Source organism: Vulpes vulpes, chromosome 15, assembly GCF_048418805.1.
Source record: "Vulpes vulpes isolate BD-2025 chromosome 15, VulVul3, whole genome shotgun sequence".
Classification (NCBI taxonomy): Eukaryota; Metazoa; Chordata; class Mammalia; order Carnivora; family Canidae; genus Vulpes; species Vulpes vulpes.
Genome location: NC_132794.1, coordinates 90879104 through 90900030, shown reverse-complemented (window position 1 = coordinate 90900030; position 20927 = coordinate 90879104). Strand labels below are relative to the sequence as shown.

At 49.9% G+C, this 20927-nt stretch overlaps 1 protein-coding gene across 8 annotated transcripts in view; it reads right to left on the bottom strand.

The window, feature by feature from the left end:
- PAX2 (paired box 2) overlaps positions 1-20927 on the bottom strand; it is an 87862-nt gene that overhangs the window by 14303 nt on the left and 52632 nt on the right. For all 8 annotated transcript variants that reach the window (XM_025995704.2, XM_072739769.1, XM_025995710.2 and 5 more), the window contains 2 exons: positions 7985-8160; positions 5619-5745 (listed from right to left, as the gene is read on the bottom strand). In XM_025995704.2, the coding sequence (XP_025851489.2) occupies positions 5619-5745; positions 7985-8160 (303 nt within the window). The remainder of the gene's footprint in view (positions 1-5618; positions 5746-7984; positions 8161-20927) is intronic.

Below are 20927 nucleotides of genomic sequence, written 5' to 3'. Positions count from 1 at the left end.
GGCTGGCCAAGGGCTAAGCTGTTTGTTTTATGGAGGGAAGTGCAGTTGCATTGGAAGGGGGTTGTTAACTACAGGAAAGAGGCAGTTTCTGGAGGTCCTTAGGACTCCCTGAGTAGGAGGAAGAGGGTTTCCCAGGGTTCACACTTCTGTCTGCTAAAAGGCCACTTTGCTGACCATCCCAGATGTGGGCAAGGAGGCCTGAGCTTCTGAGGGCTCACAATCCTTTCTCAGAAGCTGAGCCTGCACAGTTCTCACAGGCCTCCAGGACCTGGAGCGGGTCAGCCCCACTTTTCAGCTTTGAACTTTGCTTTACTGATCTCCCCTGAATTTACCAGCTTCCAGAAGTTTCTGCTCCCTCTCCCTACCTTGGGCACTCCCCTCCTGGATGACATCCACATCTCCTCCTGGATCTTAGTATAGCTTCCTTCAGAGCTGTAGCCTTAAGGCATCAAGAGAAGTTTCTCCCAGACTCTTGAATAAAACCACCTTCTCCTCCCATTGTCATCCACCCAGGGTAGGAAGCTAACAAGGCTCTTTCTTCACTGAGGAGAACTGTATTTTCCTTGTCCCTAGATTTCCAAAATTCATTTTTCCAAAGAAAAGGGAAGATTCTCTGCTGACCCTTCAGTCTGGGATCTTGGATAAGCAGGGGCCAGGCTCTCCTTTCAGGGCTGCCTGACGCTCAGCTCTATCCATGGCTCCTGGACCTCAAAACAATAGCTATAGGTGTGGTCTTCATTCCTTGTCCTTTCTGATTTTTAGTACCCCACAACTGGCTAAGGCGTGGTGGGGAAGGGGATATAGGATCTAGATCACTGATAAACACAAAACTGGTACTTTTCTTTTTTCTTTCTCTCTCTCTTTTTTTTTTTAAGATTTTATTTACTTATTTGAGAGACAGATCTTGAGAGTGAGAGAGCACAAGTAGGGGGAGTGGCAGAGGGAGAGGGAGAAGCAGACTCCCCACCAAGCAGAGAGCCTGACATGGGACTCCATCCCAGGACCCTGAGATCATGACCTGAGCCCAAGATCATGACTGAGCTACCCAGGAGCCCCTGATACTTTTCTTTTATCTTTTTTTAGAATATGAAATATGCTTATTTTATACTTGCTTTTGGACTGTTCTATTATCTCCAGTTCTTGGGGGTATTAATCGTCCTATTCATTGCTTCTGCTAACTCTCCCTCGTGATAAGTCTGTATTCATAGGAGGTGTATAATTTTTTGTAGTGAGCTCATCTTTAGTGATGGAGTCCCACATGCCCTAGGTTGGGGAATGCCTCTGCAGAGAAGGTTTGCCCTTGTTCACACTGGGGTTTCTGAGTGGGTTATTATCTTAGACAAATTTTTATGTCAGTTCTTGGCTGGGGGTTCCTGCCACATACTCAGGTATAAATTTGGACTCTGAACCAGGGTCAGGCTTGGGGGCTCCATTTTTCATGGAGACAATTTTTCACTCGCTTGCTTCCCGGGATCACTGGCATAATTTGTGTGTTTCCCCTTCACGGATAGTGTTGTCCTGCTCTGTGCCTGGCTTTATGCAGGGTAGCACTGAGTTCTAGCTTCCTGCTTCTCCTGCACCCCAGGTCACAGCTCCTGTCTGCTGGGTCACAACCGCAGCCTCCCCCACTTAGGGTCCACCTCCATCAATCTCTCACATTTTACTCTTTGAGTTTCCCTCTACTTGTGGCCCAGAGAGTGAGGTTTCTTGTGTGTTAACAACTGCTTTGTCACATTTTTAGCCAGCTGCATTTTGGTGAGTGCAGCCTGCCTTGTTCTTGAACATGATCTTATTCCTCCAGGACCTCTCTGAGACTAAAAGGAGGACGGCAAGAACTACACTCCGAGCTCTCCTGGCACTCGGTGATGATGCCCACCAGAGGCCAGGAAAGGGCTGACAGATTCGGGGGCTACTGGGGTTTGCATGGACAGCCGCCATACAATCCCCGTCTCACTGCATCTGGCCTCCAAGGTAGGGAGCCTGCTCTCACCTTCACGGTAGACTTTCACCACGCCAAGGGACTCTCTAAGTGCTCAGGAGCCTCCCCAAGGGACTTAGGGAATCCTGAAACTAGAATCTATCTTCTCTCAGATCAATGGGGCTGCCAGCGTCCCCTCATGCTCCTCTGTGGCTGTAGACTGTAGACGGGGACAGGCAGAGGAAAGGAGAGGTTGAGGTGAAGGTCATGGGGATGAGGGACCCTTTTCTACCAGTGATGGGAGACTTGAAGGCACTAGCACACAGCTAGAGCCAGAGTCCTCACTCAAGTCCTGACCCAGAGGTCTCTGGGGCCACCAAGGGGTCGATGACAGCCCCCTCTGGGGTCCTTTGGAAGGGTAAGAACATGACAGAAGGTTCCAGCCACCGCCAGCCGACCTGAGGAGGTCTGGGGCCAGAGTACCCCCAACCCACTCTCTCATCTAGCTGGTCCCTTTTTCCTTATCACTTCAGAGAGACTCGGCTCCGTTCCAGACCAGCAGCCTAGAGCAGTGGGCTGGAGAGAAGAGATGCCGCTGAGCTAGAGCAGCCCAGCGGCGGAAGGGAAAGTGGGTGATAAATTTAAATAACCAGCTTGACTTGGCAGCTTGCTGAGTTGTGATGCAGTGAAATTAAAATCTCGGCAGAACTTGCAAACACTACCCAGAAAAAGCCGTCTCTCTCTCTGGTTCCAAGATGGAAGGTAGGGAGGGGAGACTATCAGGCCAAGCCCCGGCCACTGGCAGCCACCCTTGCTTGCAATGTGATTAGCTGTGTCCTGGCCCACTGGGCCCCACTCTCCCCTCCACACAATAGCCCAGGCTCCTCTCTCCTCTCAGTCCTGACCTTGTGGAACAGCTGTATCAAGTGGCTGGTGAAGTTTGAAATCAGCCTCCAGTGCCAGGAGGTGGCAGGAATATCAATAAGGTTGGCTCTTCAGGTTGGGCTAGGGCCTTGCTGGGCCGGTTTCCCCAGGGCTGATCCCTGAATTATAGCCTCCGCTGCCGGTCTCCCGGGAGGAAGATGAGCCGGGTGCCCGAGACACAGGGGCTGAACGCCTTAGCACACCTGAGCCAGGGTGCGGACACAGATGACCTCCCTGCTCCCTTGCTTTTAGCACACACCTGGCCGGGAAGAGCCTCCCCTTCTCTTTCCCCACCAAAGTCCTTCATCTTCTCCAACAAAATAAGCTTTTTAAGAATCTTCAAGGGGAATTTCTCCAAATACACCAAAAGCCTCTCTCCTATGCCAGCTGTGCTTGAAGTTTTCACAGATGCCAAGATCTCTCTAGAAGAACACAGCCCAAGTCCACCTCTCTTGTGTCTGCTCACCTTGCATTACTGCTCACTGCTACCCACAGAGTCCTGGCCTGAAGGCCACCATGCTGGACCCTCTACCGAGATGGCCCATGAAGTCTCTGGACACTGCCCCGTTTCTCACCTTGACAATACCTCCAGCAAATTCTGTTTGTCCCCATAATAAACACATCATGAATCATTCATCTTTAATAGATTATGCAAATTAGGAGGACATAAAATCAACAAAGATCAATAACTGCAGCCGTTTAATTGCCAGCAAAAACATTTTAAGAATGAGCATAATCTGCAGCCCTTTCTCTGGTAATGGCACCATTAATCCAAACATTGGATCTTGGCCTAAGTGTAGAAAAATCATTCCCTGCCCCCACCTCTTCCTACCTCCCCTCCCCCACCTCTCCACACACTTCTCTCTTTTTGGTAATTTCCAGTTTCTGAGTGAGTTTCCCGTCATTACCACTGGTGAACAGCTCCGAATGTTAATGGTTCTGCTTTTGTTACTCCTCGCTTGATTGAAATGTCGCATACAGATTGAGATGTTAGTGCTAACTTGCCACCTGGGAATGTCAAGCTGGGTCTGAAATGAACTTTTCTCACACTTGGATCCAGATGGATCAGCCGGAGATGTTCCCAGGCTGAGCTGGGACCGTTCCAGGGCCATGGGGGGGAGGCGGGTGGGGGATGCTCAAGGTGGAGGCACTTTTCTGCACCAGCCCTGAGTTCTCCTGCAGCAGGAACCCTACCCGAAGATCCATCTCTCCACCCCCGGGGAGCCCCCTGCCTTCTGGACTGTGGCCCCAGGCCCAGAGAAGCACAGCTGGGATTAGAAAAGTCTCCTAGGCTCTCTTTTGTCAGCTGTCTGGGATGGGATACCTTCAGGAAGCAGCCACTGAAACACTCAGCAGCTCAGAAAGGGGGCCTGGCCTGTACCACCTCTCTGCCTTGGGTCAGAACACCCAGCAGCTCAGAGGGCTCCCACATTGGCTAAGGCAGGCTGGTGTCGAGGGCCAGTTGATAACAGGCCATGTCCTGAGACAGCTAAGGTTGTCACTCTCAGAAGCCCCATCCAGTTCTCTGACACTTCCAGAACTCAACCCCCAGGCAAACTTTGGTTGCCTAGCCAAAGAGCTCAACCCTGTCTGGGCCAGAAACAGCAGTACCTGGACACCCCTTGAGGAGAGCCAGGGAAAGCTAAGGACAGGGCTCCCCCAAGACCCTGCGTGGAGGCTGGAGGGCCACTCACACCCCATCTCAGGCCTGAGCCCTACTCAGTTCAGCACCAAGTCAGAACCAGGACCTTGCTCCCCACCACTGCACCTGGCTGTGACGCTGGCTGCTGGCAGTCCTGCTGCCGATCCTTGGGCCGCCTCTACCCGCCTCGCTCGGCAGGTAACGCCTCAGTGTCTCCCAATCCCCACCGAGACCCTTCTCAATCATTCTGTCTCCCAAGGAACAAACGGCACATTGGCTTTAGTGTCTCCAGAATAATTAGGTGAATTTTAATAACACCTCAATGTGTGTTTCTCCCACTTGGGCACTTTCCTGGCCCGGAAACCCTTCTGCGGTGCCAAGCGCCTTCCACAGCCTTCAGCTCTGCAGCCTAGAGCTTCTTCAGCTAGGCCCTTGGCTGTGCCTGCTACCCTGCTAGTTGCCTCCACCGCTCCTCATCCATGGGAGCAGCTGAACTAGATGTCCTCTCCCCCTGCATTTGGCTGTGGGACAGGCCTGACCCTACCTAGCCTTGAAATCAAGCCTCATCTCAGTGATTTCTCTGGGAAGCAGGAGAAGGACTGGGATAATTGTGCTTATCTATAACCACAGAGCTGAATGCCATGCTCTGAAGCCCAAAGCCCCAGCTACCCAGGGTGCCTAGAGAGAGAGAAAGGCAGACACCCACCCCTGCCCTAGAAGCCTTGAAGGGAGTGTGGAGGCTGGACACTGCCCCATTCTCCCCAGCCTGGCCTATTGACCCTCTGCATTCTTCTGTGCACGTCCTAGCAAGAGACTTATAATTCTGGGCACCTTGGTGGAGGCAAGAGAAACAGCAAAGAGAGAGGCAAGAGGATAGGCAGAAAGAAGGAACCAGCAACAGCTCCTCCTAGCTTCGACCTTCCCCAGCTGAAGCACACAGAGAGACTCTGACCACAATTTCTGCTCCTCACATCTGCACACATCTGTTCAGGAAGCACCCTGGTTTTTGGAGGTGCTCACTCTCTCTGCAGATATCATGGCAGGGGGCCCACCTGTCACACTGGGCCCCAGATGGCAAGGGCTAAGGTGCCCCTACTGAAAGCAGTGCCCCCATCCTCCTGAAAGCCTCCTTACCGGTCACAACGGGGTATGTCTGTGTGCCTGACACGTTGCTGCCCAGCTCAGGGTTGGTGGATGCAGATAGACTCGACTTGACTTCATCAAGCCCAGGGGTCAGGGCTGGGAGGGAGTACTCGTTCCCCTGGGAGAAGAGAGAAAAGAGACAGCTCTCTATTGATGCGCACATGCGGAGAAAGGGCTCGGTGTGCAGATGGGGAGGAGGAACAGGGAGCCTTCCCAGATGGGGTGGAAGGAGATGGCCAGGCAGAGGGAGGGGAGAGAGGGAGGGGCGGGCTCAGCGGATGATGGAGATTTTTGTGTGGGTGGGGGCACACCTGACTCTGGGTAGCTAGAGGTGCAGCCTGCACATAATTGGTGGTGATCTCAGCACCCTTTAAACTGCTATAGCATCTCCCGCCTAAGAAGCCCCAAGGGTGGAGTGTAGCAGTTGGGTCCCCCCTGCTGAGAGGCAAGGGATGTTTCCAGGTCCCCCTGGAGTCTTGGGGAGGAGGGGCGAACCAGCACTTGATGGCCCAGGCTAGAGCTGGGGGAAGGGCCGATGGGGGCCTCTGGCCTGGCACTGCTGGGCTGGCTGATCGGGTGCTGGCGCCCCCTTTTTAAAAAACAAACAAAGACAGCCCCACGGGCCCCTCGCTCTCTGCCTGTGCACTGGGGTATGAAATTGGGGAGGGGGAGAGTCCACATGGCTAACAGAAGGGTGGGAGGGGGCCAGTCATTGCCTCTGAAAGGGTGTCCTGCCCGAAACACTCGGGTAATTGCCTTTTTATTGCCGTCACCGCTCAGCCAGACCCCGGAGCTGGGCCGACCAGGAGCCTGCACAAAGCAGGAAAAGTTGCTCTGATTAATATTACGTTAAATTAAAACTGATTTTCTGCTCTTTCGGGTCCGTTTTTTTCCCTTCCGCTTCCTGGCCCCCCCAGAGGGCCCCCTCCCCTCCCTGGCTGGCCGGGATTGCCTCGTCATTTCCAATTCCTTCTCGTATTGATCTTCCTGTAGAAATCAGTTTTGTAATTAGCTGCAAATTAGGCCTTCTACTGGGGGTGAAGCTGCCCCCTGATTTATCACCAGAGTAATTCGCTGTGATCGGAGAGAAATTAAAATGAACTCAATTAGGCTTCGGATTTGCTTTATGGGCCCTGCTCCGAGTTTCAGGGGGAAAAATGACTGTGCTGGTGTTTAATAGTCTAATGAAAGTAAATAAAGGTTATTCATTGTAATACAGCCGGGGACTCGTGGAGGGTGCTCCGAGCCGCCCGCCTCGGCCGGCTCCTCCTTTGTTGGTTTATGGCTCAGGGCACCTTAAAAAGACTTTTGATTTTTGTTTTATGAAGACAAACAGCTTATGGGATAAAAGGACGGGCGGAGAGGAAGGCGAGTGGCTGGGAGCTGCTGGAGTCCTAGAGCGGAACTGTGCCGTGCAGAGCCTGCGGGGCCACGCAGGTGTGCGAGTGCGCAGTGTGTGCATGTGTGTGCGCGTGCAAGCCCAGCTGACTGTGTTGTGCGGCAGTGTGGGTCAGGCCTGGGCTGTAGGCGTGGAGGAATGGGTGTGTGCTCCTATCTTCAAGTGTGTGCATGGGGGGCCTCTATGGATGTGTGGGTGGAGGCAGGCACTGGAGGTGGCGCTGGAGGTGTGCGGAGCTATGGTATGGGAGAAGGCACCTCTTCCCGCTGACCTGGGGGCTGTGCTTTGAGTCCTGTGAGCTGTGAGTGGGGGGAGGGAGCAGGTGTCTGTGTGGTGTATAAACACGTGCACATGGGTAAATGTGAGGAGTTAGGAGATATGTTCCTACATTGTGTATTGTGCTAATGTGTTGTGGGCTGTGACCCACGCGGGGCTGTTCTGCATCTGGAGGAAGTATGGGGTCTGCGGGGTAGGCTGTCAAGTCATGCTGGACAGCTGGATTTGGGGGCAGCAGGCAAGCATTGGGGCCTCTCCTTCTGATATCAGGCGAGAGGAGCACCCCAGGGTTGCACAAATTTTCTGTAAGGCCTCTGGGATATGGCAAGGGGATAAGGACGTTTCCTGAGTATTCCATGCCAGACGCATGGAATGGCAGGGCTGGAAGGGACCTGTTAGACCTTACCCAAGTCCTCCGTTCTACAGATGGGGACACTGAGGCTCTGAAAGGTGACAAGGCTTATCCAAGACCATCCTAGCACCCAGAACTTATCATTTCCAACAGCCATGTACCATAATGGCTTTTCCTAACTCTACCATAATGTCCTTATGGGAGTGTGCCCACACAGCACACGCACGGTGCACCCATATGCAGCATGTGCAATGCTGGGTACACACGTTCTCCAGAGGCCTGTTCTGCCCAGTTTCTGTCCACTCATGACAGCAGAAAGTTCTTTCTCACCTGTTCTGATTTGATGTGCTCCGATGCCTGGAAGACGTCAGGGTAGGAAGGACGTTCAAAGACTCGATCCAAAGCTTCCAGCTGCTGCTGGGTGAAGGTGTCAGCTCGCAAGTGCTTCCGCAAACTGTCCACGCCACTCTGGGAGTCTCCGTTGGGGACTGAGCCCTCAGACACATCTAGAAGACACAGGCACAGTGGGGACATCAGCATGGGCCAGCAGAGGCACAGCAAGTCAAGGGGGCTTCCTACCCCTGCTGGGACCCCTCCTTCCCAGCTTCTAGGCTGGAGCAGCTGGCCCAGGGGCTGACCATGCCTCAGAGATCTGGCTGGGGGAGCCAGAGCCCCTGAAGGACCTCGGGGGAGAATGGGAAGTTGTCCCAGTGTGCGGGGAGGGGAGGGGGGGTGCACTGCGGGAACACTGGGCAGAGGTACAGCTGGGGGTCTCCTTGGAGATGTTTCCCCTGAACCCCTGCTGTCCCCAGGCCTGCGTCAGCCTGGGGGAGGAGCTGGGTGGCTCAGACCAGCATCATTGAGCCTGTGGAGAATTGAACTCGGCTCTGAGATGAATTTCAGTTCCACTGACTCCAAGGGTGGAAAATCATCAAATCTCCGAGGCTGAGTGTAACCTGGAGGCTGGGTGAGGTAATTAACTTCACCGCCGAGGGAGGAGGGATTCTGAAAGTCAAGCTGAAGCATTCTGCTTGCATGGGGCCAGGACTGCGAGCAGAGCAGGAGGACAGCATGTGGCACGTGAGCAGTGAAACACGGCCTTGGGCAGAGACTTCGTGGGTACTCTTGTGCCCAGACTGTCCTCCTCAGCCTCTGTCTCTGACCCGGACTCTGACTAGGTCTCTGTCGGAGGCCAGCCCCTCGAGCCCCGCCAGCTCCTCCTGTGGTTCTCACAGAGAGCTGAGACTCACGCTGCGAAGGAAAGGCCATGGCGGTGCCACACTAGTGCCTGCTCCCTGGGGCTGCAGGCCAATTCTGTCCACATCCAGCTCAACCTAGGCTTTCTGTTACCTTCCCTCCCCATCCTGGCACCCCTGCATCAGTTCTGTTAGGGTTTCAGAGCACACAGTGAGCTAAGTGCCTGCTCTCTCTCTCTCTCTGTCTGAACCCCTACCCAGCAACTCTCCAGGCTGAAGCTGAGTCCTTCCCAACCACAGTGTGGCCGCTTCTTGGCTTCCTTCAGCTCCAGAGCCACCGGGGAGCCTTGGGCCTGGGGCCAGCCCACGCTGTAAGCCTCAGGGTATTCCTCTGGGACTGTTATATATATCAGTTTATAGGTGATTATACGATATGATATAATCAATATTGCATTATATACAGTAACACCGTACAGTATCATTCAGGAGACCATAGAAAATATTACATATTGATTAACCTCATCCTGCAGCCATCCTCTCTTCTGCCCTCCCAGATGGAGCATGGGGGTCTGCTTTCCAAATGGGACCTGCTGTCTTCTCTCCACTCTGTTCCTCAGGAGGTAGGAAAGCAAAAAAAGTGTGTGTGTGTGTGTGTGTGTGTGTGTGTGTATAAGAGAGAGAGAAATGAAGCCCAAGATTGAGTCTGAGGTAGATAGACAGACACAGGAGCAGGCTCCATGGTATTTCCATGTTCCTGGCATTCCTAGAGACACAAAACTTGGTTGTTGTGTTTTTCTACTGTCTAAGCCTCAGGAATGTTTTTCCGTCTTAGAGAGTGTGTGTGTCTCTCTTACATGAGTCAGGGTGTGGCATATTTAGTTTTTCCTTTTATGTGGGTATTCTCTGTGTAAATGCACTTGTAATATATAAGCATCCAGATAAATATGCATCTGTGTATGTGTAAATGACAGAGTGAGAACTATTCTCAAAGAATGTGTGTGTGTACATGTGTGATTGTATGGGGAGCATGAGCTCATGTGCCCCATGTTTTTTCTGTGCCTGCTTTTCTTTCAAGGATGTGCCATCATCCTAATTCCACCCCTCAAATCTATTTGCATGTTCCATTGTGTCTAATCCTCTCTTGCTGGAGTCTTCCTACCTTTTGGGAAGCCCTGCTGTTAGGGCCTAGAGCGGCAGCAGTGTCTTTGTGTATGGTTGTTGCAGTGTCACCAAATGGGCCCTGGGAAAGAAAGTGTGCATTTGTCTGTGAACATGTGCTCATACATTATGTGCATGGGTGTGTGCACATGTGTGGGAAGGCTCATATCGTGCCTCTGTGTGGATTTGTATATAAGCCTGTGTGTGGCTTGGCTCAACCTTGTGTGTGTGTGTGTGTGTGTGTGTGTGTGTATAGGGGCTGAACTGAAGCTTTGTCCTCAGGTCACTGGCTGGAGGAGTCTCTTTTCCTTCATTTATTCAGGGGCCCTTCAGATCTTGACAAATCTGTCACTCTAAATTTGCGAGAGATTATGGTGCTCTCTCCCCAGCCCGCAGAGAGGTGATATATGATATCTGCTGCCCCTATTGATTGCCTGATCTGGTGGCAGAGGCCGGCGAAATGAACTTGAAATGAACATCATGCCTCAACTCATTGTGCGTATAATACACTACTTAATCCCACATTTTTCAGCCGCTATGGAATTCAATTGATCAATCATGTTCCACTGATAGTACTGTTTTAGGGGTTATTGCCGCTCCCTCCACTCACTGACCTTTTTATTTATTTATTTTTTTGTATACTCAGGCCCTGGTGATAAGACAGGTTACAGAGGCAGCGGTGGTGATGGAAGGGGGAGGGAGGAAGGGAAGGCAAAGGGAAGGCTGCTTCTGGAAGAGGTGGCAGCAGGAGGCGGGGCAAAGAGAATAGGAGGAAGGGCATGGGGGGGTGATGGAGAGAATGAAGGTGCTGGAGGATTTGGGGAAGCAAGGTGGTGTGATGAAAGCCTGCAGAGAACCCCATTAGAGGCCACGGGAGGCTTGAGGAAACCCCCCAGGGGAGAAGGAAGGCAATGAAAAGGCAGGAAAGGCAGTGGTAATGATGAACGGTGAAGGAGCACAAAGAAAGTTCTGGGGGTTTGGGGGAGTCCAGGGTGTCGGGACAGAGAGCAGGCAGTGACATCATGATGGGGACAGGGAGCTCTGGCAGGTTCTCTCTAGAGGCACGGTGGCACCCACCTTCCTTCAGCCAGAGAAGGAAGGAAGGGATGAAGGCAAGGAAAGAGGGGGAAGGAGTGAGGAGAGGTGGTTGGGAGAAGTCTGGGGTCAGAGGTCCAAGAAGGAGAAGCCCGGGGAAGGAGGAAAGGCAGAAGCAGAGAAGAGGCAGACAGGGAGAGGAAGAAGGGAAGACGCTCCCCACACCAGAAGCCCGCCGAAGTGCTGGTTGGAGACAAGGACAGGAAACCTGGCTACCCAACTAAAGAAGAGCAGGGATGGGGGTAGGTTTGGAGGGTAGGGCAAGGAGGGGGCAGAGAGAGAAGACAGGAGAGGAAGACAGGCAGACACAAAAAGAGAATGTGGAAGATGAGAACAGAAAACGAAGAGAGCATGAACCGGTCATCAGCATTGACCACTGGCAGGGAGGTCCTCAGGATGATGGAGAGAGAGTGCCCAGGGCGGGACTTCTCAAGGGGAGACCCTCAGAGGGGACAGCAAAAAGAGGGATGAAACTGCAGTAGGAGACCACTGCGAGGCCTGGATGGCCACTGGCTCTGGCAGAGCTGGGCCAAAACAGAGGAGGAGGCAAGACCAGGTCTTGATCTAGGTTTCAGAGTAAGTGGGGAATGAAAAGTGTGAGTAATTATTTTTTAAAGATTTTATTTATTTATTTGTGAGAGATACAGAGAGAGAGTGAGAGAGAGAGAGAGAAGCAGAGACACAGGCAGAGGGAGAAGCAGGCTCCACACAGGGAGCCTGATGTGGGACTCGACCCGGTCTTCAGGATCACGCCCTGGGCTGAAGGCAGGCGCTAAACTGCTGAGCCACCCGGGGTTCCCATGTGTGAGTAATTAGATAGCATCCTTCTCCAAGAAGATTCCTGACCCAATAGAGACAGCTCCCATGTACCAAAGAGCCAGGCTGTGAGTTCCCTGTGGGCAGAGACCACAACTGATGCATCTCTGTGGCTCCGACGCCAGGCATGGACATGGGTATAGAGGGTGTGTTTGATGACTGACTGACTGAATGATTGATCCAGACCCCTGGCCAAAGGTTTCTGTACTGGACACCTGGCTGGCCTGACACCCCAGAACACCCAGGCACATATCAGGCAAATCTCACACATCCCTAGCAATCAGAGGATGTGGGAAGATCCATAGTAGGTCCCTGGGTAGACTTATGCTCCTTCTTCTCTTACCCCCACTGCTGGTGAGCTTCTAACAGCATCACTCTCAGCAACACCACCCTGCCCACCTACGTGCCTTTACCCAAAGGACAGAGAACCCTGTGTTCCCACTTAAGAGTAGCACTTGACCTGGGAGGTGCAGAATTGCCATCCAAAGAAGGCAGCAGAGGTCGCTTGAGAACAGGGTCCAGAGACAGTCTCTAAATTGAACTCCCCATACCGAGGCCCTGTCACAGACGGTATGGTTGGGATAAAATGGGTCTAATGGCCCGTGGTGGTGGGAGCTGGTTCCAGAGAAGGCCTTCCAAAATGATAGGAGGAGGCCCTGGGCCTTTATTGTGATGAGATAAGCCAACCCCTTGTCAGCCAACTCTTTGTCAGGGCTCCAAGAAGAGGGCTGGAGTATGGTGGCCACATGTCCCGGGCTCTACGGGACAGTTCTGATTTTTAATATTCTTTCCCATTGCCAGGCCATATGTTTAGATTAAAGCTGGAAAATTCAGTTGCTTAGGTTTAGTGAGACCTCACCCTGCACCCTACCTGAGTGAGGAAAGGACCCTGTGCTAGTCAGTCTCCACATGTGGAAGATTTAGCCCTGTTCTCCTGCTGTCTCCTCCCAGCCACCATCCATTAGCAGCTCACAGTACTCAGATTATCACATGCCACTGAATCCTCCCCAAAACCCCGTGAGGCCAGGACTGTGATACCTATGTGAAAGAGAGGGAAACTGAGGCAAAGAGACATTAAGTAGCTTAGCCAAGACTAGGCAGCTAGTAAATGACAGTCAGGATTTGAATTCAGGTCTGCTCCACCCAGAGCCTGCCCACTACATCATTCACTCTGATGCCCAAGTTCCAAACCCAGGGACTAAGCTGGGGACCACTTGACTCCATCTGGGGCATGGTTTCCCTCCTAGCATCCTCTCTACACTGAAGGCACAGCCTATGGCCCTGAGCTGGCTGAACACAGACTGTTTCAAAATAACTAGGGGACATATGGTCCAAATGTCTCATTTTGCAGGAAGGAAAACTATAAAGGGTGAGCAGTGAGGGGAGAGGGTGGCCAGTCTGGTCACACAACTAGGTAGTAGGATTCTCAGAACTAGAGCCCATTCCGAGTGTCTTGTGCACTACAGCAAGCGCATTCTCAAGGAGAGTGAGCTACTACAAGTCCTTTTTGGAATAAGGCAGGATATAAAGAAGTTAATTAAACAAACTGCTCAGCTAAAACTTTGATGAATAGTATTCTTTCAGGGGAACAAAGACTCATATTGGCTTCTCCTCTGACTGCTTCCTATTTGTTGAGCAGTTAACAAAAACTTTCATAGACCTTAGGTTATCTGGGCTTCCTAACCACTCTCCAAGGCAGGTAGGGATTATAATCCCCTTTTTACTGGTGAGGAAACAGACTCACAGTAAACAAAGTATTGATTAAATAAGGTAGGAGGCTAGCTCAAGGGCATATCCACCAGGAAGCCTGGCACCAAGAAGATGCTCCAGTTCCTTGCACCAGAAGATCCTCAGACAGCTGAGGACAGAGCAGCAATGGGCAGCAGGGGCTGCCTGCCCGGCCAACATCCAGAGCATGGGATCCAGCAGCAGTGCCCCAGTCTCCGTGAAGACAACTGCAAAACCAAAGATTGTCTTGACCAAAAGGAGAGCCACCAGCATAGTTAACAATGGTTACCTTCTGATCATGAGCAAATTGTTTTCTTTTCATCTAAGTTTTTCCATATTGTCCAGGCTTTGTACAATAAGCATGTACCACTTCTAAAATCATTAATAAAAATGTCTTTCACTCCTCAGCAAAAGATCTGCTCTCCTCACTCACTCACTTAGCCTTCTCATTCCCCAACTATTCTGGGCTTCCTTGGAGCAGAGCCCTACCTTCTACCTCTCTGACCCCAGGCCAATCATGAACTTTGTCCAGCAAGGTATCAGCAGCTTGGGCAGGAGGGAAGGCACTGAACACCATGTCTTAGGAATGAGGGCTAGGCACAGAAGAGTTCTGTCCTCTTTTTGTGATGACTTTCTACCTGAATTCTCAGAGTAGTCACTGGGAGAGATGAGAGAGATTCTTGTGCACTGACCAAAAGATATGTTGGGTGATGATCAGAGACAGGAGAAAAAATGCCATTTCCTTGGTTAGAAAGCACAAGGCTCATCAAAGTCTACAAAATCAAGATGGGATGAACAAGGGCCAGCCCCCAAGTCCCAAAAAGTAGGAATTAGGCAAGTGAAAAGAATTCTTTTAAAGTATGGTAAAGAAAAAAAAAAAAAGCATGGTAAAGAACTATGCTAACTTCAGTTTTCTAAGACCCAATACACATATCTACCTGTCTATGGGGAAACCAACATTAGAGTTTTTACACATACTCATTAAATCCACTCAACGTGGGAATCCCTGGGTGGCTCAGCGGTTTAGTGCCTGCCTTTGGCCCAGGGCATGATCCTGGAGTCCCAGGATCAAGTCCTGCATCAGGCTCCTTGCATGGAGCCTGCTTCTCCCTCTGCCTGTGTCTCAGCCTCTTTCTCTCTGTCTTTCCTGAATAAATAAATAAAATCTTTAAAAAAAAAAATTCACTCAACGTTGCGAGGTACTTCTCATTTTTCAGATGAGAGGCAAAATTATTTGTTCAACATTATCCAATTAGTGAGTAGCAAAGACTGGATTTGAACTCAGGATGTCTGACCCCAGAGCCCTCTCTCCACTGTACCAAATTGGCCTTTCGTGTCAAAGATGATCATCATCATTTATGGACGCTAACTCCAGGCTAGGCAGCCTTTAGGTGTTTCACACACATTATCTCTAGTTCTCACAGAACACTTGCCGAAGAGATACCGTTTTAGTTCAATTTTACAAATGAGGTAACAAGCTAAGGGATGGTGAGGAAAGTGTGCAAGATCACAGCAGAGCCGAAGCAATCTGGAGGAAAGTCAGTCTTACTCCATCCGAAGGCAGAAAATGACCCGAAAAGGCGATCGAGGAAGAAAAGAGAAAAGCATGGAGGAAGTAGGAACAGCCCGCCAGGGCCGGGGCGCTGGAGGGGCCGGGGGCTGGCTGCGGTTGGGGTGGGGGCTCCGCACTGACGTTTGCTCCCCACGGTGCGGACCGCTGGCCTCCGCCCACCCTCCCCCGCTGGCTCCTCCAACACTACCTTCCCCCTCTGAGGGGTTCACCCCCAGCTGCCAGTTGTTGCAGTTTCAAACTCAATTGTTCTCCTCGGTACTGAGGCAAATGGAGTCATTAATTACCTTCTATCGGCTGGGCTGAGTTCAGAATGCGATCAATATCCCGCTTGTCATTCAGCGCAGCCCGCCGGTGCAGCCCCGGCCCCACCCCCACCCCCACGCGGCGCCCACCCTCCCCGCGGATGGGGCGCGGGCGGCCGGCAGGAGCCCAGGAGCCCCGCGGAGCTGGAGCCGGGCGGCTCTCGCACCCAAGGAGCTAGGAGCGCCGGGATTCGTGCGATCGGAGGGGGCAGGGCAGGGGGGAAAGAAAGGAAAGAAGTGTGAGCGAGGGAGGAGTGCACGCGAGGAAAGGCAGGGAGAGACGGAAGAGGAGATGCTGGGTGTTAGAGGAAAAACAGGAGGAGGAGGGCGGGGGAGAGCAGGGGGCAAGCCGTGCTGCCCTGTGCTGGGAGGGGCTCCAAGGGCCAGGCTGGAGAGTGCGCTCCTGGGATCACCGTTTGTCCCAGGAGATGGGATGACAGTCCCCGTTGCCTCCCATTCTTAAACTGGACAACCTGCGTGGGAGTGTGCCCGGGCCAAGCGACACTCAAGAGGAGAGCATGAAGAAGCCCTTGGAAATAGGGCCCACAGCTTAGGCTCTGAGCAAGACCAGGTTCTGCCTGGCCTGGCCCTGGCAGACCACCTGTTCTGCTTGACCAAGCTCAGCTTCTGGGCTTCTGAAATTTGAGCCCACTCAGTGAGGGACGCCTGGGTGGTTCGGTGGTTGAGCGCCTGCCTCTGGCTCAGGTCCTGATCCCTGGGTCTTGGGATTGAGTCCCGCATCAGGATCCCTACTGGACACCTGCTTCTCCCTCTGCCTATGTCTCTGCCTCTGTGTGTGTGTGTGTGTGTCTCATGAATAATAAAATCTTAAACAACAAACAGTGAAGTTCATGAGAGGGGGGAAAAGTGGGGGTAGCTGCCTGGGCTGCTATGCCCATTTACACCCACATGCCTCTAGGGACACTAACCTGCATTAGTGATCCTAACACAACGCTGGACTAGGAGTGACATCGGAGTTGAAATCCTGGTCTTGTCGCTCACGTGCTAGATGGCCTTGGCCAAGTCCCATGAGCTTTTCTGGATTGAGTTTCCTCAAAGTTATACCAGTGGATGGCTAGCTCCTCCCTCAGCAGTATTAATTTCTTCTTTCTCTGTGTTCCAGTAGCCATCTATCCAAACCTCTATTGTAGAAATAATAATAATAACTGAAATCGATCCAGTTCCTATTACAGTAGCAGACACTATGTGTAACATATAGACACTGACTTAATTCTTACAATAACAGCAACTAACATGAAGTGCTTACTATATATTAGGCAATCATCTAAGAATTGTACATATATTAACTCATTTAATTTTCACCAGAACTTAAGCAGGAAGCTTCTATTATTATCCTCATTTTGGAGTTGAGAAAACAAATGTTTTCTCAACAAATGTACAGAGGTTCCAGAACTTTCCTAAGGTCACAGCTAACAAGTACTGGAAGAGACAGAAGCAAACACAGGCAATATGCATATGGCAGCTTGAGTTCGTAACCTGGAGAAACCGAGGGATGGAAAGGTTAGGTAACTTGGCCCAAATTACCTACAACAGCCGGTAAGAAGCAGAGCCAAATTTAGAATCTATATGTAGCATGGTTGTTGTTGTTGTTGTTGTTGTTGTTGTTGTTGTTTGCATGGTTGTTTTTTTAATGTTTGTTTTCTCCACTAAACTGTGACTATTTTGAAGGTAGGGACCCATCTTTTTCATCTTTGTAAACCTAGCGTAGGGCATGAGGTGATAAAAAAAAATGTTGGCTGATTCATCTAACAGAATTCCAGAAGCAAAGGTAGATAAATTTGTAACTTGCCTCCCTCAACAGTTTACCTTTGAGAGGAAAAAAAGAAGCAACAAAAGAAATTGCTACTCTGGATTCAGTGTCATTGCATTTTACAGCTGCAAATTATCATGCAGATCATTTAAGCTGATTCCCTCTTAGAGACCAAAAAAAGGGCTCAGAAAGGTTGAGTAATTGTCCCATGTCACACAGCTAGTCATCGTTAGGAGGGGAACTGAGGTTCTCAGTTGCCCAATGCCCTTTTCACTATTCCAAGCTGCTTAATTCTGAGAGAAACAAAAGCCGATAAAAGAGAAGTGATGGGGATCCGGGGAGAAAGCAACCATGTCTAGAGTTGACAGTAGCCAAGGGAGGAGGCATTGGACAGAATCCAACTCAGGAAAGCAAACAGCTACACATGGAGGGAAGGAACGGTCGTGTGATCCCATGGCAAGGGAGTCTAATTCCCTAAGGACAGGGTGCTCTAAAAATGAAATTTCACCTCTACAAGCTCAAATAATCAACCTGACAAAGTAAAGGCACTGGAGTGGGGGGAGGGGCTGAACTAAAAGGACATTTAAGGAAAATCGTTGTTGTTGCACACGGATAAGCTTTAAAAATGATGAGCCTAGATTTTAAAAGGACATGTACACCGAACAGTGGAAGATTATGCAGCCATTAAAAAATCATGTTTTCAAAGAATATTTAATGATATGTGAAAATGGTCCTATATAATGTTAAGCAAAAATAGCAAGACACAAGCTGTATATATACAGTATCATTCCAGTTTTTATCAAAAAATTATATATGCACAGAAGGGGAAAAAAGGACTGTGAAGAATAGACCAAATTCTAACAGTGGTTATCTCTCAGTGATGAGATCAGGGGTGATTTTTTTTTTTAATTTACTGTATCTACCAAATATTTTACAATGAGCATGTATGATACTTATTATCAGACAAAAGTTTTTTTCCCCCCTCTTAAAAAGGACACACAACAGATGGAAGGAAGGAAGGGCCCATAACCAAGGATGGATATGAGAATAGCATGAACCTATCAGGAAGAAAAAAGGGCCTTCGTAGCTATGTTTGAAGAAAGACCAAGAAGGAAGGTAGGTTTACGCTCAGTACTTGGGAAGCAGAGTAAGATTGAGACAAAAAAGGAGAGAAGGTGTAGAACCTATCGGTGCTTCCTCAGCTTGCCTTTGCCTTCTCCACCAAAAAAAATAATCTTCACAATGGGATCAACAGGACGGGGCCAGGCAGGTAACTCCTAACTATTTCAATTTACTTAACTTTCCCAGGCCCAGATAACTCATCTACCAGGACCCTAGCGGGGAAAGCAGATAGGATCCTAAATTTGATAATCCTTAAGAAGACACAATGAAAGGGGTGAGGCAGTGACAAAGCCCAAAGCCATCTGCCCTGTCAAGGGGGAGTGGGAGAAGGGGTGGGGGTGGAGATGGTTTGCTTATGCAAATAATGCTCTAATAAATGGTAATGCTAGGGTTGGGGAATTTATTTTATTTGTTTGTTTGTTTATTTATTTATTTATTTGTAAGATTTTATTTTTTTTATTCATGAGAGACATGCACACAGAAAGAGGCAGAGATACAGGCAGAGGGAGAAGTAGGCTTCCCGCAGGGAGCCTGATGCAGCACTTGATCCCTGGATACAGGACTGTGTCCTGAGCCAAAGGCAGACAGACACTCAACCGCTAAGCTACCCAGGCATCTGGGAAATCTTTCAGAAGAAATTATTATACGGTTAACTCATGGGCCACAGGAAAGAACATGGGGACACCCTGGAACCTGCATGCATTTACCAAGAAGAAGGTGCGGCACATTAATTAGGTAGCAATGCTTCAATCAAATGCCAACCCCACTAAAACTGTCTTAATTGGGGATCCCTGGGTGGCGCAGCGGTTTGGCGCCTGCCTTTGGCCCAGGGCCCGATCCTGGAGGACCGGGATCGAATCCCACATCGGGCTCCCGGTGCATGGAGCCTGCTTCTCTCTCTGCCTCTCTCTCTCTCTGTGTGACTATCATAAATAAATAAATTAAAAAAAAAAAACTGTCTTAATTGCCCTGGTTGGAAGCAACTGCTTTCTCTCTCTCTCTTTCTCTCTCTCTCTTTCTCTCTCTCTTTCTTTTTTAAAAAACATTCATCATAGCGCTTTATACCTTGATCACAGCATCTATCACATTCTGCTTATATAATGATGTGCACATTTATCTCCCTACTAGATTAGAAGCTTCTTGCAGTCAAGAGCTGCATTCTATTTACTTTTGTAAATCACTCCTGCCATGTTTTCTATCTAGCAGGTGCTCAATCTGCTCATCAACTTAAATTGCATTTTTTATTGATGAAGGAAATGCTGTGGATGTGGTGAATGTTAACATTTCACAAAGAATCTCCTTCCTAATGTTATGGGCAAGATGAAGACAAGTGATAAGGTAGATGGCTACTGGGCCCAATAGTATCCAAAGCATTCATTTATTGCAACCAGGAGGGAGGTTTCCACTGGTGGGTGATTGTCTCTCCTTTATTTATTTTATTTTATTTTATTTTATTTTATTTTATTTTATTTTATTTTTTATTTATTTATGATAGTCACACAGAGAGAGAGAGAGAGAGAGGCAGAGACACAGGCAGAGGAAGAAGCAGGCTCCATGCACCGGGAGCCCAACGTGGGATTCGATCCCGGGTCTCCAGGATCGCGCCCTGGGCCAAAGGCAGGCGCTAAACTGCTGTGCCACCCAGGGTTCCCTGTCTCTCCTTTATTTTAAAGACAAGTAATTCTTGTGAAAAACTCTACTAGGATAATGCTACAGAAGACATCCTTATGTCTTAATCAGGTGGAATTAAGAGCCCAAACCAACAAGATGAAATTCAACAGGGATAAATGGAATGCCCTATGTTTAGGTTTAAAAAAATCAATTATGCAAGTGCAGAATGGGGTAGACCTGGCTTGATAGCAATTGATGTGAAAAAGATCTCAAGGTTTTCGTTGACCACCAACTCAATATGATCTTGAGTCTGACAGAGCTGCTAAAAAAAAAAAAAAATCGAATGTAATCTTAGGCCACATTATGGATATAGTATCTCCAGGAGAGTGGCATGGTTCTACTGTTCTTGGCATTGGCTAGATTCTCTAGAGTTCAGTGTTCACAAAGGAGGGACTTTTATCTGTCAAGAATGAATTCAGAGACAGGTAGCCAGGATGGTGGGGAAGCTTCCTCCAGTGCAGGGACCCCATCATGTGATAAACTAAAATCCATTCCGGGGCTCAGCAAACTGGGAAGGATAGATGGAAAGAAGAGAGGGTGTCAAAGGGAGATCTTTACCATCACTCTAAGTGGTGAATACTGTTATCTACTTTAAAGATGAGGAACGTGAGATTCAAAGAGATTATGTAAGTAGCCAAAGATCCCACAGCCAGTAAGGAGTGCAGATAGATCCCACATCCAGACATCTGGATTCCAAGGTCCTTCCCTCAACACTACCCTGACTCAGTATAAAGGCAGTTCTGCTAACAATGACAACTGTCCATGTATGTCCTATGTCCAGGCAGGGGCTGCAGCCTGGCAGGCAGAACTGCTGGAAGGGAGAGTTCTACGTGAGTGGCAG